We start from the raw sequence: 18709 nt of genomic DNA, 5'->3' as shown, positions 1-18709 counted from the left end.
AATAGCAGCTACACTATATTATTCTTACGTCCCATTCTACCCCACATTATATGAAGAGCATTGGCATTGGCTAGCATTTTAAACCCCATCATCCTGTGATTATATGATGACTGATAGGTCTATGTGTGCCCATTGTGTTGGGAACAATGATTGTCATACAAGGGATGATACATGAATTTCTTACAGTACAAATTACACAGGAAGATATTGGGGCTTGAATTGCTTTTGCAGTATTCCACCTAAAGGAGAGACCTACTAACAAAGGAGACAAAAGCAGCGAGGAGCCAGAGTTTCCTTTTCAGGGAATTGGTATAAAACAGAGGCCCCTTGGGGCGCCTGGGTGGCTCAGTGGGTTAAGCGTCCGACTTTGGCTCAGGTCATGATCTCGTGGTCCGTGGGTTTGAGCCCCGCGTTGGGCTCTGTGCTGACAGCTCAGAGCCTGGAGCCTGTTTCAGATTCTGTGTCTCCCTCTTTCTCTGACCCTCCCCTGTTCATGCTCTCTCTCTGTCTCAAAAATAAATAAATGTTAAAAAAATAAAAATAAAAATAAAAAATAAATAAATAAATAAAACAGAAGCCCCTTTCAGAAGCCCACTGAATAAATTAAGAATGCATGCTATATGAGAGACAGGGCACTGATGGCAGTCATTGTCAACTAAAGAAGCAGGGATGACCAAAACAGAGTAGTTAAGTAGCAAGATTCATTTCTCCTCTCTTCCTACTTCTAGCCAACACCAGAAGAGTTCGTGTTGAGAAGGAAAGAGGAAAAAATATACTAGAACCAACCAGGCATCCCCCAACCTAATTTTTAGGGGTTTAAAGAAGGAGAATGACTGAAAAATTGACTATACTCCTTTCCTCATTTCAAGTCCCCATGGCTATAAGTCTAGATAGCAATGGAGGAGGTTTCAAAACATCGAAGTTTTGGGGCACCTGAGTGGCTCAGTTGAGTGTCCAACTTCGGCTCAGGTCATGATCTCACAGTTCACAAGTTTGAGCCCCATGTCGGGTTCTGTGCTGACAGCTCAGAGTCTGGAGCCTGTTTCAGATTCTGTGTCTCCATTTCTCTCTGCCCCTTCCCCCCCCCCCCCCCGCCCCCGCACTCTGTCTCTTTCTCAAAAATAAATAAACATTAAAAAAATAATTAGAGGGGCGCCTGGGTGGCGCAGTCGGTTAAGCGTCCGACTTCAGCCAGGTCACGATCTCGCGGTCCGTGAGTTCGAGCCCCGCATCAGGCTCTGGGCTGATGGCTCGGAGCCTGGAGCCTGTTTCCGATTCTGTGTCTCCCTCTCTCTCTGCCCCTCCCCCGTTCATGCTCTGTCTCTCTCTGTCCCAAAAATAAAAATAAATTAAAAAAAAATAATAATAATAATTAGAAAAATAAAACACCAAAGTTTTAACTAGGATAGGCTAGACTTTGAATAACTCAAAAATTTTGTAAATGTTTAGTTATTATTTATTTTGAGAGAGAGAGGGAGAGAACGAGCAGGGGAGGGGCAGAGAAAGGGAGAGAAAGAATCCCAAGCAGGTTCCACACTGCCAGCAGAGCCCAACGCCAGTGGAGCCTGACTCACGAACCGAACCGTTGAGTTCATGACCTAAGCCAAACGACAGTCAGGTGCTTAACCAACTGAGCCACCCAGGTGCCCCTAGACTTTGAATAACTTAAAAGAGCAGAAAATGTACTCTAGGAAAACATAATACAGTAGAGCGATGACTAGAGAAAAATAAAGCATTTTAGTACATACCCCAAACAACTTCAGATTCCTTAGTAACTTGGTCACATAAAAGAAATAGTAGTATGTAGTTTATGATATAATGTTAAGTGGATGAATCAGAACTTAAAATTGTATGTATGTGGCAACTACAATTGTACGACTAATCTGAATATATTAAACAATGCCTGGAGCAGATAATTGAGTTTTCCCTAAATCACAATTTTTCATAGGGTCAGCAATGATCATATATCTAACCAAACCTACTATTACATTTTTTTTTTGCCACCTATTTGTTTTAAGAAGTAAAATAAGTTTATTTTGTAAGATTGCTTTTCATAAATCCATGTTGGATGATAGATACTTGGCCACCCTCTGTGGACTTGTAAATTATGATTTTCTGGTTTTTGTTTTTTGGTTTTTTGGTTGTTATTGTTTTTCAAAGATTAACACCATAGTATTTCAAAGAAGAAGACTAAACAAAGTGTGGTCTCTCAGTTCTTCCCTTTTCCATTAAAATTTGAGTTTTTCCATTATCTGCAATCATTCTAGTTTGCAGGGAGTCCATACATATAATTGTTAATAGCACAGGTATTTCAGAGAACATGTCTTTGAGTCTTCTAGTGAAGATTCCTTTAGGCCCACCTGATGTGAAATCATCCACCCTAACCTATTCTATCTCTGACTCCAATTTCTACAGCATCATTGGTAATATTTGTATGAGGACTCTAATTTATGAAGTCTTCCTCTCACATTGGAATATTTTAGGACACTGGAGCAGGGTGAGAATATCCTGGAATTATTTACAGCATATTGATCTATACTAGGAATGTCTTTACCCCTTTTTAACCCAATCCTGGTAAGAGATAAAAAGTTTATGGCTATCTTTTTAAAATATCAACCCCATATGATCCCAATGGAAAATATATATGAACTAGATAGCATAAAAGTAAAGTAAGGCTCACCAAAGAATCACCTTTCAAATTACAGCTTATGTTCTTATCTGTCATAATTATGATTTAGATAAGTACTCAGCTACCTTTAATAAATGGATAAGGTATTGTAATACACTAAATACATAACTATGCAATTTTAATTTGTGCTTAGATATGGGCTCATATACCAAAAAATCTCCTAATAGTATATAAAATGTCATTTGGCATTTAAACACATTGTCTAATTTCTTTTGCTTAACACAAAGCAAAGCAAAACCTAAGATAATTAAATTATATTGATGCTATTTGAAAGAATTGGACATTTGTCATCTCCCTGCTGCAGTCCTTCTGTGCATTTTGATGAAAAGAACAATATAAAGTTCAAAATCTGAGAATAAAAGAACTTGAAAGTCTACTTGAAAAGGAAAAATAGCAAAAATCTTTACTAAATGAAAGAAACATACAATTTAGCTCAGCAAGGCTTCTACATATCCAAGGACAACGTAGATGTGCAGCCACAATTTTTTGAAAAGAAAATGTCTTCCCGGCCTGTCTTGTGATTCTTGCATAATAAAACTTACATAAAACAAAATGTTGTAACTACTTTTTAATATCTTAAAATATTTTAGGAAGGAACCCCTTGCAATTGTTCTTACAACTTTTTTTTTAAATAGAATTTTTCATTTCTCCAAGTATTTGTCCTTAAATAAGGATATTACATATAATTTTTTAAAGTCAATATTCGGATTTTTAGATAAGAATTCATAAAATGAAAATGCAATAAATTATAATATATAGATAATTCCAGTATTACAATAAATAGATAATTCTATTTACATAGGAATTGTCCTTAAAGGCCAGGCAGAGAGGGGAGGGAGATAAACCTGAGCATGGGCCTAAAGAAGAGGGGATATGGGCAAGCTTAAATATTAATGTATTCAATATAAGACTTTCTCTGAATAAAAATCTTTCATAAATGGTAAAAGAATTTGTTCTCACTTCAAGTAAGAACTCAGAGATGAAGATAATATTCTTCCAGCCCTGGAGGAGTTATCAATAAGAGGTAAATAAGCTTAAGAGAGGAGAAGGTGATGATTCATAATTATCCCCTAGGAGGACAGATCAGAAAGTGAGGCAATCTTTCTGTGATAAGTAGGCCTACCTTGGTGAGTGAACACAGCAGGCCCCAGATATAGCAGGCCTCAATGGAGCCAGCTGGAGAGAAGTGAGAGAAGAGTATAAAAGCCTCACTTGGGGTGAAATGTGGGGCTGCTGCGGGGAACAGCATGCGCTCACTCCTGTTTGTTGTGGGAAACCCAGGGAGGAAAAGGAGGAAGGATGTTATATCCACTGGTCCACTTACCCAATACCTCTCTTTGACTCTGTAAGTGTATTCCTAATAGGACCTGGGTTTGGGGAGATGGCAGCCTACATCTAGTGTCTGAATGTCTGGGTGCTCAACTGATTGAAGGATAGAGATGGAAGTAGAGAGGAGCAGGGTAAGCTGCTCATGAGGAATAGCTAGGCCTTCTTAGAGCTCTGTGAGAAAGCTCAAATCTGGGTTAAAATTCTCTGGGGAAAACCAGGGCTACTGATGATCTGGGCTTGTCTACAAGAATATATGTGCCCCAGAGAATCTTGTCTTTGGAGCCACTGTACCAGGGATAAACGTACTCTGGCAAAAGATCATCTCCTGGCAATTGTGTCGATTACCCGCCTTAGGCCAGAGCTACTCCCTGGTGACATCCAAAGAACAATTTAATAAGGAAAGGCCTGTAGTATACACATGTTGGCAGGATGAGTTGAACATGAATAAGGTGGTTTGTAGTCTTTGATTCTAATCACATGCTGAAGGATGTTTTAAAGCAAAGAAACTTAGCAGTTTCCAATGTCAAGAACCATGAATTGCTGGAACAAAAGGGGAAGCATAGTTGTTTTGTGGAGAAATGATGTTCTTGATAGTATTACACAAAATCATTTAAAATAAACACTTAACGGGTATCAATCATGAGCCAGACACGGTGACTTTCTTTCCAAAGTAAAGTATTTCATGAAAGAAATTAACCCTTTCAACAGCAAGAATGGGAAGAAGAAAACCCAGAAAAACATAGGATCAAACTGAGAGTTGGGCCACAGTATCACCTCTATCAGTAACTCACTGAGAAACCTTAAAGAAGAGTGTGGGATGAAGTCAGGGATTTTCAGGGGTGCACAGGTGGCTTACCTAGGTGGAATATATTAAAAATTAGTATTCATATTCTTTTTTGTCTAAAAAACAGTAAGTTAACAATAGTAATATTTAATCTAGGAATGAAGAGTGACAAAAATGTATTAGATATACATTTATATGGAGATACATACACAAATTTTTATGCATATATATACCAAATTAAAAAGATGGCAATGACTAGATTATCTGATTTCTAAAATCACTTTGCTCTAAAGTTCTGATTCTACATTATTCAAAGTACTTTAGTTTCTCTTAAACCATATCTAAAAATCACACCATATCTATAATAACATAAACTTCCCCATATACAATATACAAAATTAAATCTTACAAAGATATGAAAAAGTAAACATTTTATTATTTAAATGCATCCTAGCCCTACCAACACACCCTTCTTACCTGATGAAGCAGGTTCTCTCTGTATTATATGATGCCAGTTGGCATGACCCTTTCGTCCTCTTAGCTCATTCAAGAGACTGGCAAAGGGATTCTCTGAGAGCCCTGTGTTGATGAGATTAATGACAAACTTAAAGTCTGGATTCTCTCTAGGAAAATTTTCAGAATTCTTTTAATTTTACTAATTTGCACAGCCACTAGTTTGTTTCGTTTGTTGATAACTGTATATATATATATATATTTTTTTTTTAGTTTATATTTATATTTTATTTTATAATTCTTTTAATTAACAAGTTAAAAATATTAAGAATCAATAATATATATTGTTGATAACAATATATATATTTTAGTTTATAATTATGTTTTATTTTATAATTCTTTTAACGGATAGATTTATGAACTAAACATTTAATTCACAGTATTATATAACTGGTATAAAAGCTACTCACTTTGTGTGCCCAGATGATAGCAAGTTAAGAGTCTGACTGTGCATAGTAATATGGATAAATAGATCAAAAGGTGAAAACCAGTCCATTAAAATGTCAGCTTTGGGGCTCCTGAGTGGCTCAGTGGGTTAAGCATACAACTCATGATTTCGGCTTGGGTCATGATCTCGGGTTTGTGGGATTGAGCCCCGTGTAGGACTCTGTGCTGGCAGCATGGACCCTGCTTGGGATTCTCTTTCTCCCTCTTTCACTGCCCCCTCTACCCTGTGCACGTGCTCTATCTCTCCCTCTTGCTCTCTCAAACCAAATAAACATTAAAAAAAATGACAGCTTTCACAATTAAGTAAATATACTTAACACTACTAAAATGCATGTTTAAAAATCATTAAAATGTTCAATTTTATGTGTTTTATACCAGTCAAAAAAAAAAAAAAAGGACAAGGACTGAAATAATATATTATTTTAAAATGAATATTCTAGTCATAAGTTTTCATTTTATTTGTTTAATATCTAAGTAGCTTTGATAGTGTTTCCTTCACCTTCCCCCTACCCTGAAGCTTTCCACATTAAGAAACAACCCAAAACAAGATCAAAAAAATTTAAGACAGGGGAATAATGGTCATTTTTTTGTTAGCTAAAATTGAAAAAAAATGTATGAAACAGCATTTTAACTATGGAATGTGAAATATCTTAGGCCTTATTGTATTACCCTAAGTAGACACACATAATTAATGCCATTTTTAGAAATTATAGTTTCAAAAAGTGAAGCATGCGTTGCTGGTTGGTCATTTCATAAACAAGTATAATAAATTATAGTGCTCTTTCCTCATTCTGATCAATATTTGCTTGTAAATAACGACAGAATGCAAAAGTAGAAATAGTGACTTTCAACTGTTCCTTGTTTCAGTTAAGCTGCTTCTCTTTGATTCTGTGTATCACAATTCATAGAATGTAAAGAAGAGGGTAAGAGTTAGCACATATGTCTAAAAACCTCCAAAAAGGCTAGTAAGTTTCTAATTATGAAAGAAACTAATATAACCTCATTAAAAGAAGCAAACAGTATTTTTTAAAAATTCCTCATTAATTCTCTTCAAACTTTCCCTTCTACAGGCAGTCACAGTTAACCTTGTTAGGTATGTTTATATCAAAATACACTTCTTTATATAAATAACATAACATTATAATGTTATGTAACTTAGTTTTTAGCCTATTATATACTAGATATTCTCCCATGTCAGTACATATTAACCAGCCCCTTTTGATGAATGTTTAGGCTATTTCCAATTTCTCAATAAAATTAATGCTGTATTGAACATCTTTGTTCATACATCTTTGCATTCTTATGCAAACAATTTTGTAGACAAATGCTTGTAAGTGGAACTTCTACCTCAAAATATATACAAATTTAACAAAAATGTACAAATTAAAATTTTTGTTAAATTTGTTAAAATTGCAAAATTGCTTCTTAAAAAGTACTAGTTCATACATCTATGGCTAGTGTATGAGAGTTACAAAACGGAGTGTGCAAATTGTTGGTAATGTATGCCTTTAAGTTACTATTCTAATAGTATTTTTCGATACGAGCTTATCTATTTTTATTTTAACTCATAAGAAAGTCAAGTAGGCGGGTAGGGCATTCTAAATAATTGTTCTGGGAATTGAAACTCATTGCCCCCCTCCCCTCCCAATAAGCACTATGAACCAAACAAATGAGTTGACTAGCTGTTGTTACTACCTGTAGAGAAGTATACATTTTGAAATAAAGACATATTAAATATCTGCATTTTCTTTTAGATTTCATATTTCTTATACCCACTTTCTGATGTCCATCACTTTAATACCATGTTTTAAAAAAAAAAAATCTCTTCTGGAGGTTTCTTTCTTTCTTTTTTTTTAATTATTTTTTTAATGTTTATTTATTCTTCAGACAGAGACAGAACGTGAACAGGGGAGCGGCAGAGAGAGAGGGAGACACAGAATTTGAAACAGGCTCCAGGCTCTCAGCTGTCAGCACAGAGCCCGACGGGGCTTGAACCCACGAACTGTGAGATCATGACCTGAGACGAAGTTGGACGCTTAACTGACTGAGCCACCCAGGCACCCCTCTTCTGGAGGTTTCAAGACAGGATGCCAAAATTTACTAGTCCATATGCACTTGAATCTATATCAAACATACAGTTGCTAGTTCATTCCTAATAGTGCAACATGGCCTTTTTCTTTGGAGAAAAATGCCTTTTCCGAACCTCCTATTCTAGAATAAATATTAACATACCAATATCATCTCATATTAACATATAATTTTAGAGTTTACAAACCTCTTTCATAAATATTGTTCCATTTCATTTTCACAACCAAGGTGTGGTAACTGGGAAGGTATTATCTCCACTTAATAAATGAAACAGGTCCCACAATCATGAAGCAGTAGAACTGAGACTAGTAGAGCACTGAACTGTCCACACCCCTCTGTTGCCTCTTATATATGTATAAGGACAGCATATTCCTTTTGCAGAAATTTTACTCCATGGTGGTAACATTCACTCAATAAATTCCCTTTATAACAAGGTAAAAGATAAATTTAAAAAAGAGGGGGGAAAAACCCTGCAAAAAAAGAAAATACCTTTCTCCTTTTTGGTAATGTTACTACTACCTTTCTGAAGGAAGTCATTCTTTTTACTTTTAGGTAAACTGTACCTAAACATGTGTTCTGTGGCAGTGTAATAAATATGTGTGAACAATTCTAAGACAAGGACAATTTAAAAATGTAACCTCAATTTTGCAAGTAGATCATACTAAATGCTAGTCAAACAATATATGTTTCATTGTATTTCTAATTCACATTCATCTTATTTCTTATTCACATTTATCATATATAGGTTTCACTGTATTTTTTCTCTACAACCATAAAGTCACAGGACTAATCCATTTCAGATTTTATTTTCTTATTATAAGGATAATTGCTGGTCAGCTATTGGCTGATCTACAAATAAGGTGGTTTTGTAAAGGAATGAGCCTTGTCATTTAGAAAAAATGATTATAAAAAAAGATTGTTTTCCTTTTTTGATCCATAATGTCATTAATGGCAGATTTCAGTTTCCTTCTTAACATCATGATCATAATTTCTTGTGTTTCATTTAGATGTAAAGAAGGATCCAAGCATTCTTGGTACCTTTTGTGATCTTTATCTTCAAGAAGGCCATCTCCATGCAGTTGAACAAATACTGGGCTGAGTATCTGGAGAACCTGACTCTAAGGTAGGCTGTATACTGAGTGTGAACTTGGGGCAATTTCTCTTTTCTGGGCTTTAATGTCTTTATCACTAAAATGAGAGGATGTATTAGTTCTAGACTATCATCCCAAGGGTCCATTTTAGCTTTAGCAGTATCATTGTAAAACCTATTAAACAACATTTGTTCAAACAAGACATTCTAGTGTTTTAGACAACATTGTGGGACTATTTGTGGATACCTAAATAATGACTTATCTTCTGGGACGAAAGGTTTCAGCAATTATGAAATACTAGCAAGTACTATGGCCCAAATCAGGAAGCATCCTGTGCGATGGTTTGGGCCAGTAGAGTTTGAGGTATTATTAGGTAACAATTTCAGCGGCAGAGTACCTCAACGTTACAATATATACTGTTTAAACACATGAGAAAAGAAAAACGAAGTTAAACAAGAATTTAGGGCAAAAATAGAAACAAATAGGGGCACCTGGGTGGCTCAGTCGGTTAGGCCTCCAACTTTGGCCAGGGTCATGATTTCACAGCTTGTGGGTTCTGACCCCAACGGGATCTGTGCTGACATCTCAGAGCCTGGAGCCTGCTTCAGATTCTCTCTCTCTCTGTCCCTCCCCAACTCGCGCTCTGTCTCTCAAACATAAACATTAGAAAAAAAATTTTTTTCAAATAGAAGCAAATAATTGTATATTTCTCCCGCAAATGCAACTCAAACCCTACATTTTACCTACATAAACCTAAGGCCTTAGGTGTTGGTGCAGGCCAAAGGGGAAGTTTCTCTACCCATCTCTGAAACATCGCTGGGGGGGGGGGGGGGGTATTTATATCATTCAATCCAACCTAAAAGAAACTGTCCTCGCGCCGGCCAGCGAGCATCTTAACACGTTAGGTCCCTTATGCGGCCTCCACCTCCGGCTCAGGCCTGCAAAGCTGCTGACCGCGCTTGCGGTGGCTAGGCAACGGTCGGAGCATTCCCCGCGGTGTCAGCCCCTCCTCTTGGGGTGCATCCACCTCCCTGCGCCTCGAATCTCCTCCTCTCATTGGCTAGCGACATGCCAGAGGTGGGTGGGGGAAATGCGTCAGACAACGAGCTCACTTCCGGCCAGGGAGCGCGCGGGTTGATTCGTCCTTCCTCAGCCGCGGGTGCTCGCAGCTCGGAAATGGCGGGTAAGTTCCCGGGAAAAGTTTACCAAGGGGAGGGGGCGGGCAGGTTTGGGAAAGAACGCCGAGACCGTGGTGACAGTGCCCGCCTGGAACTTTCGGGCACCAGCCTGGGTTCCAGAAGGCTTCCTTCAGCCTGGAAGCACGGAACTCTCACCCCAGCTCCTTGTCGGCCGAGGTTCGTGCCCCCACCCCCAACTACTCGGGGTTCTGCGGCTTCTGCGAAGAACTCGGCCCCGGCGGAGGGCTGAGGAAGCCGGGGGAAGGCGTCGCGATTTGGGCTTGTAAGGTGCTAGATGTCTTGAGGCCTGTTAATCTCCTCGTTGCTTCTTCCCCACTGCTGCCTCAGCCACAGTAGTCTGGTTCTGTTCCCGCCAGCTGATTTTAATGCTCAGATCTTCCTCTTCCAGGTCTCCCTCCACCTTCCTTCCACTACAGTCAACTTCTGAGCTAGCGCAGTTCTGCCTTGCCCTGCGTTAGGGCTCTCACTTGAATCTTGACTTCGTAATCGTTTTTCTTAATCTCTCGCGTTTAATATTCCTAGGCTCGATTTAGATTTCCTTTGAGAAAGAGTTTCTCGCTTTCTTCCTTCATCTAAACTTCTCTTAGTATTCTTTCTACACTATAATTCTCGTGTTCATTCTATTCTGCTTTCTTTATTGAGTCTCTTTAGTTTACAACATTTAATGACTAATAATTGCTATTTTTTACATGTATTGAGCCTATTTTGGTGTGGTTTTCCAATTACATATTTTTTGAAGTGAAGGGACAGTTTCTACTTTTATCTTTTCCCGCTGTCTTCATAGTTGTCTTACTACACTTTTATGGATGTGCTGGATAGACAGGCTATCACGTGAACGCTACAGATATTCAAGGAAGGACTGTTCTACCAGATAGTGACTGTGGGATTTTGGGGGTACACTGGTGCTATAAAAGAGGGGGACCATATGTATTATGTATGGTGTGCATATAGTAAGAATTACACCTAAATTTGAATCTCTGCTTCACCACTTAATAGTTGGGCGCCTTTAAGCAATGAAACCTCTTTCTTTCTAATCCTGAGCTTTTGAATATGAAATGGGACTGATAGAGTATTTACTTGTCTAAGAGATTGTGGGGATTAAGCCAAAGTATGATTTCACAAGTTAGATTTTGTTGCTTGCGTTGTATATAATTCCCTTGAAGTGGGTTCTGTTGTCTCAGTTTCATAGATTAGGGTCTGAGGAGTCAAGTGCTCTAGTTCTAGTTCACAGATCCAGTAAGTGGTGAAGACTGGATTTGATTCTAGGAATTCTGACTCCAGACTATTAATCTGTAGTGCCTCAAATGTTCCCCCCATTTTCTGTGTATGATGTCTCAACCACTTGTTAAAGTTTATGGCGTGTCATTGTACCTTTCTTTTGTTTCTGCTAATGACTTCTTTTTTCCTGAATTTTTACTAATTTTTATGTTCATTATGTCAGGAGATTTATTGTCATCTTTGGTTGACAGTTTACTTTGATAATGATTGCTTCCATTTTTAATTATTACATGTATTGATGGGTGCCCATGTTGTAGTAAAAGCATTTAGCTGTCAGTAGCCCATAGTTTATGACTTTATACATATATGGTTAAAAAAAACTTCAATGCAGTTAAAATTTTCTTTCCCAACCTAATCCCCATTCCTTCTCTCTTATCCTAGAGATAACCATGGTTACCAGTTTCTTGTGTATCTTTCCTGAGATAATGTATACATTATCAGTTGATGGTTTTTTAATAGTTGATATGAAGTACTCTGGGTAGAATTTTTCCAGTATTAGAGATGAAATGGTATTGTAATTATCAAAGGATATTCTCATTTTGTTTCTTGGTGGAGCAGTGGCATCCTTTTTATATTTTAAAAAGCCGCTCAGGTGTAAATCCTAGCAGGTAGGGAATATTAGTATTAAATATAAGGAAAGGTCAGTAGTCATTAATTTTCAGATTTACTTATTCATGTAAAGCAAGCCTAGTTCATAAGCTTCTATCTCACAAGTGATATTTCTCTTGTTTTCTAATGAGGAAGTCATATGCAGTACATTTATTTAGGAGTCTAGAGGCCTTTACTTTTATGATCTGTTAGCATGTTTTAAATCTTACCTTTTATTCTACTTCTAATAAGAACGCTATTTGTAGATTTGACTATTTAAACCAGTTCCAACAAGGCCTTTTAAAAACTTTCCCTTAGGATTTGGTGCTATGGAGAAATTTTTGGTTGAGTACAAGAGTGCAGTGGAGAAGAAGCTGGCAGAGTACAAATGTAACACCAACACAGCAATTGAACTAAAATTGGGTACGTATGCTATTTTGAAGTGGTATTATATATGCACTATGTGTTCATATATAATCTTTTTTTTTAACTCGAAGTAGAAGTTTACATAAGAAGAGTTGTTCATGTACATGGTTAGTTTTCTGCATGTATTGAACACATTCCGATTTTATTCAGTCTCAATTTATGTCATAGAGTGGGTAGATGTTTAAGAAGTGGCAGAGTGTACATATAGGAAGTACAGTGTGGCAAAAAATGATAGGTGTCAGTGTTCTCAGACTCTTAAAAACATTTACCTTTACATTTTTCTTATAAAAATAGTAGACCGTACGTGTTGGTGAGGATGTGGAAAAACATTCGTATTGCTGATGGGAATGTAAAATGATGCAACTACTTTGGAAAACAGTTTGGCAAGTTCTTAAAAAGTTAGATGTACTATATGACCCAGCAATTCTACTCCTAGGTATCTATCTACTCAAGAGAAATGAAAACATATGTCCAGGGGCACCTGGATGGTTCAGTCGGTTAAGTGTCCGACTTCGGCTCAGGTCATGATCTCATGGTTTGTGAGTTCGAGCCTCGCATCGGTCTCTGTGCTGACAGCTGGGAGCCTGGAGCCTGCTTCAGATTCTCTCTCTCTCTCTCTCTCTCTCTCTCTCTCTCTGCCCCTCCCCTGCTCACGCTCTGTCTCTCAAAAATAAATAAACATTAAAAAAAATTTAAAAACATATGTCCATACAAAAACTAGTATGTAAATATTTATAGCAGCATTATTCACAGTAGCCCCAAAATGGAAACAACTGAGATCTCTGTCAACTGATAAGTGAATAAACAAAGTGTAGTATATCTATATGATGGAATAACCACTTGACAATAAAAAGGAGTAAAAGATACTACAAACATGAGAGAACTCAAAAACATTCCAAGTAAAAAAAAAAATCAGACAGAGAAAAACCTCACATACAATATGATTGTATTTATATGTATGTTTGGAAAAGGCAAATCTGTAGACAGAAGATAGAATGGTAGTTGTCAGACTGAGTGTGAGAGAGAATGACTGCAAATAGGCATGAGATTTCTAAAAGTGCATTAACAACTTGACTTTTAAAAATTCTCAATAAATATTAGCTTCCATTATTTAAAACAGTACAAACATAACAAAAATATAAAGAAAGTGACAAAGAAGGTACTCTTCACTACAGAGATAATACTTACCTAGGTTTTTTTTTCTTCTGCATACATAGATTTATTTTTCTAAAATCAGGATCCTGTTGTAAAGATATAAGTATTCGTTTTCCATATTGGTTACTCCATTTTGCATTCCTACCAACAGTGCACATAGGTTCCAATTTCCCTACATCCTTGCCAACACTTGTTATTTTTCTGTGGATTTTTTACTGTATTTTTAAACTATTTTTTTAATTTGATAATTAACACATTTTTGATTCTAAGAAAAGTATATCCTTTGTATCTAAGTGAATCAGCCCTTAAATATTGCAAGTATGTGTTTTTGTCATATCTTACAAAAAGGCCCTCCCTACTCTAAGATTTTAAAGTTTATCCATTGTTTCTTTTAATATTTTTGGGATTTTTTCTTTTTTAAGTGCAAACTTTTTTTTTTTTTTAATTTTTTTAACGTTTATTTATTTTTGAGACAGAGAGAGACAGAGCATGAACGGGGGAGGGTCAGAGAGAGGGAGACACAGAATCTGAAACAGGCTCCAGGCTCTGAGCTGTCAGCACAGAGCCCGACGCGGGGCTCGAACTCACGGACCGCAAGATCATGACTCAAGCCAAAGTCGGCCACTTAACCGACTGAGCCACCCAGGCGCCCCTTAAGTGCAAACTTTTGACTCTTTCCTGCTATAAGGCATGAGATAGGAATCCAGCTTTGCTTTCTCAGATGACTTAGCCAATTTTCCACCTGCCAGTTTAAGCTGTCTTTTCATTAATGATTTAAAATTGCTTTTAGCATATTAAAGTATCATAAAAATCATGTATCTTTTGTCCTTGCTCCATTAGTGTAATGCTGTTAAAAATTTTATGATTAATATATGATGTGACTAGGCCCCCCACTTGTTATTCTTTAAGAGTTTTCCTAAGTTTTCTCTAATTCTGTTTGTTCTTCTAGATGAACATTTTATCAAGTTCCAAAAAGATTTTTGATTGTTTTTTGTTGTTTTTTTTTACTTGAGATCCTGTTAAATTAAGTTTAACTTAGGGAGAGTCAACATCCTTACATTGTTGAGTCTTTTCTTTTTAATAGTAAGCAAGAATATTTTTCTGGATGCCTGGGTTACTCAATTGGTTAAGCATCTGACTTCAGCTCAGGTCATGATCTCACAGTTTGTGAGTTCAAGCCTCATTGCTTTCAGAGCCTGCTTGGGATCCTTAGTCCCCCTTTCTTTGCCGCTCCCCCATATGCACCCTCTCTCTTTCTCTTTGTCTCTCCCCCAGAAATAAACACTAGGGGTACCTGGGAGGCTCAGTCAATTAAGTGTCCAACTTCGGCTCAGGTTATGATCTTGAGGTCGGAGAGTTTGAGCCCCACGTTGGGTTCTATGCGGAAAGCTCAGAGCCTGGAGCCTACTTCAGATCCTATGTCTCCCTCTCTCTCTGTCCCTCCCCTGCTTGTGTTCTGTCTCTCTCTGTCTCTCAAAAATAAACTTTAAAAAAAAAAAAAAAGTTAAAAAAATGTAAAAAAAAAAAAAAAAGGAATATTTTTCTACTTATTTGGGTCTTTTTTAAATGTCCATCTTTTTAAAGAGTTTTAAATTTTAGATGGTAAACATCTCTTATTAGGTTTATTCCTAGGTATTTCATTCATGTTATTGCTATTACAAATGAGATTTTCTCTTCCACTATATGTTCTGTCTTTATTAGTAGTGTGTGAGAAAACTGTGGAAAACAATTTTTAATATATATTTATTTCCCCACTTCAAAATCCAAGTTAGGTAACTCAAGTTCTACACATACATGACAGAATTAAAACTGTGTTATTTGGTCATTCTAATTCCTTACAGTTATAGTAATAACTTGTAACCTCAAGCCAACCTTCCTTTCTCCCTCTTTTTTTTCAGCTCTCCTGTCCCAGTTCCCTCCCCTTCCACCTTGTCTGGACAAATGGTTATTGAAATCTATGTGACAGGCATTCTGCTAGACACATGGGATAACTTTAACTCTTGACTGCATACCCATAATTCCACTAAGGTTTATCCTGAGATTCTTCCTCTCATAGAAGAAGCTCTTGTTCACTTGGTGTGTGAGGGATTGACAGGCACACTTTTTTTTCCACAGAGGTTTAGAGCTTTGGGATAGGTTATTGTAGAAAGAGTGAATCTTTTTTTTCTATGTTTCTTTTTAACCATTTTTATGTGTACAGTTAAGTAGCATTAATTGTATTCATAATATTATGTGACCATTAGTGCTTTTTCCAAAATTTTTTCATCACCCCAAACAGAAACTTTGTGGCTGTTAAACAGTAAATCTGCAGGGTGTCTGGGTGGCTCAGTCGGTTAAGCGTCTGACTTCGGCTCAGGTCATGATCTCGCGGTTCGTGAGTTCAAGCCCCGCATCGGGCTCTGTGCTGACAGCCCAGAGCCTGGAGCCTGTTTCAGATTCTGTGTCTCCCTCTCTCTCTGGCCCTTCCTCTCTGTCTGTCTCTCTCTCTCTCTCTCAAAAGTAAATAAACATTAAAAAAAAATTAAAAAAAAAAAACAGTAAATCCCCATTCACTTTTCCCCTCCAGCCCTTGGTAACCTCTAATCTATTTTCTGTTTCTATGAATTTATCTGTTCTAGATATTTTGTTTAAGTGGTGTCACAGCAGTATTTGTCCTTTTGTGTGTGGCTTATTTCACTTAGCATAATGTTTTCAATTTATTTCACTTAGCAGATATTTCATGTTGTAGCATATATCAGGACTCCAGTCCTGTTCATGGCTGAATAATATTCTATTGTGTATATATGCCACATTTTGTTTATTCATTTGTTCATGGACATTTGGGTCTTTTTTTTTTTTCAAAGTTTGTTTATTTATTTTGAGAGTAAGAGATAGGAGAATTCTGAGCAGGCTCTGCAGCGTTCGTTGGTGCGGAGCCCGATGTGAGGGTTGAACTCATAAAGCATGAGATCGTGACCTGAGTCAAAATCAAGAGTCGGATATGTACCTGACTGAGCCGTGAAGGCTGCCCCATCTTGATCTTTTCTACCTTTTTGGCTATTGTGAATAATGGTACTATGGACGTCAGGCTATGGGTGTCTGTTTGACTCCCTGTTTTCAATTCTTTTGAGTTTATAGCTACGAATAGAATTACTGAGATATGTCAATTCTATGTTGAACTTTTTGAGGAACTGCTTAGTTATTTTACATAGTAGCTGAACCATTTTACAGTCCTACCAGCAATGTACAAGGGTTCCAATTTCACCACATCGTCAGTGCTTGTTATTTTCTTTTTTTTCCTTATATTATTATAGCCATCCTAATAGATGTAAAATGATATCTTACTGTGATTTTGATTTGCACTGTTCTAATGACTAAGGATGTTGAGTATCTTTTCATGTGCTTATTTGCCATTTGTATATCTTCTTTGTAGAAGTGTCTATTCAAATCCTTTGCCTATTTTTTAATTGGGTTGTCTTTTTGGATTTTTTGGATATATTTTCTTCATTTTATTTTATTTTATTTTATTCTCTTCTATTCTGTTTTATTTATTTTGAGAGGGAAAGCATGAGTGAGGGAGGGGCAGAGAGAGGGGAAGAGAGAGAATCCCAAGCAGGCTCCATACTGTTACTGCAGAGCCAGGCGCAGGGCTTGAACTCACAAACCGTGAGATCGTGACCTGAGCTGAAATCAGGAGTTGGACACTTAACCGACTGAGCCACCCAGGTGCCCCTGTTACGGTTTTTTTCCCAATATATTTAAAACATTTTTTTTTTTTATGTTTTATTTTTGAGAGAGACAGAGTGTGAGTGGGGAGAGGGGCAGAGAGAGAGGGAGACACAGAATCCAAAGCAGGCTCCAGGTTCTGAGCTTTTGGCACCGAGTTTGAGGCGGGGCTTAAACCCACGGACTGTGAGATCATAACCTGAACCAAAGTCGGACAGTTAACCTACTGAGACACCCAGGTGCCCCTTTCAGTATATTTTAAAACCTGATAATTTTACTGGCTTCTCTTACTTTCTAGGGAGTGGCTTCAGCTGATTGTTTTTCAGGCTTATAACCATATCTGGTCATTTTCATAAATTCACTTTGTTTTTGATATACATGCCTCTTTGTTCTCTTTTCAGATTGCATTGGCAAGCACTTTCAGAACAGTGTTTAAAAATGATTACAGTCATCTGTTCCTTAATTTAATGAGAATGGTTCTAGTGTGTCTTCACTAAATATCCTTGCTTATTACTTTGAAGAGTAATTTGTCTTGTTTTGCAAAGAGTTTTTATTTAAACATCCATATTAGAATTTATCAAGTGCCATTTGGTTTCCATGGAAATATTTGATTATATTATGTTACATGCAAATGTTAATACTACATAATATTTAATATAATAGATTTTATTATCATATCTTTGTATTTTGAACCACCCTTGCATTTCTGAAATGAATATCTTGAAGGTTTTTTTAATGAATTGATGAAGACTATTTTATATTTAAATATTTTTATCTTACCACCACTTACAGATGAGATTGGTCTCTGTTTTTGTCCATTGTGCTTTCTTTTTAGAGGAGGTGAAGATCAGCTTTTGTATTTTTTGTGACTACTTTTCTTGGCCTTCCTATTTTACCACTCCCACCCTCACCAGTTTTAAAAACATTAGATTTACCTAAAGGTAAAGGCTTGAAAGAATTCACCTTAATCATGAAGAGATCTTCTTATGCCATTGAAAGCAATTTTTTTTTTTTTTTTACAAGTTAGATTGCATTTTCAGGTTTTGTAGTTTGCATGATACATTTCTGACCCTTCCATTTATTTTTAACTTGTCATTCCTTTTAGGTATGTCTTTTATAGAGTATATACTTGAATTTGATTGCATAGTTTTTTTTGCCTGATAATTTTATCTCCTTTATATTTATTGTTTGGTGCTTTTGTTATCTTATTTTTCTCTTATTTCCTTGCACTTTTTCATGTAATATATATATTGTTTTCCCTGACCTCGTCATTCTCCAGTATGCTCTGTTTTAAATTCTACAAAAAAGCCATATAACCTATTATTAAAATACAATATATTGTTCTACTGAGATTGTTTATATATTTTTAAAAATTTTTTTTTAACATTTATTTATTTTTGAGACAGAGAGAGACAGA

General features: G+C 36.7%; 2 protein-coding genes across 5 annotated transcripts in view; one reads left to right on the top strand and one right to left on the bottom strand.

Annotated features, from left to right (window-relative positions):
- The window catches only part of SLC25A12 (solute carrier family 25 member 12), a 206049-nt gene that overhangs the window by 117202 nt on the left and 70138 nt on the right, over window positions 1-18709 (bottom strand). Inside the window, exons 1-2 of one of the 2 annotated variants that reach the window (XM_060621648.3) lie at window positions 9798-9881; window positions 5280-5381 (exon numbers count right to left, since the gene is read on the bottom strand). The exons of the other annotated variant lie outside the window; for it this stretch is intronic. The gene's annotated coding sequence lies outside the window, so the exon portion shown is untranslated. Of the gene's footprint in view, window positions 1-5279; window positions 5382-9797; window positions 9882-18709 lie in introns of those variants that run through there. 2 annotated transcript variants of the gene reach the window in all.
- Window positions 10010-18709, top strand: part of HAT1 (histone acetyltransferase 1) — a 58868-nt gene continuing 50168 nt past the window's right edge. The window contains exons 1-2 of one of the 3 annotated variants that reach the window (XM_060621651.1): window positions 10010-10124; window positions 12325-12429. In XM_060621651.1, coding sequence (XP_060477634.1) covers window positions 10010-10124; window positions 12325-12429 — 220 coding nt within the window. Of the gene's footprint in view, window positions 10125-10191; window positions 10297-10386; window positions 10408-12324; window positions 12430-18709 lie in introns of those variants that run through there. The other 2 variants (XM_078451149.1, XM_078451150.1) reach the window with 2 other exon arrangements.

The sequence above is a fragment of the Panthera onca genome, chromosome C1 (genome assembly GCF_046562875.1).
Source record: "Panthera onca isolate mPanOnc1 chromosome C1, mPanOnc1 haplotype 2, whole genome shotgun sequence".
Taxonomy (NCBI): domain Eukaryota; kingdom Metazoa; phylum Chordata; class Mammalia; order Carnivora; family Felidae; genus Panthera; species Panthera onca.
This window is presented reverse-complemented; position numbering and strand designations above follow the sequence as displayed.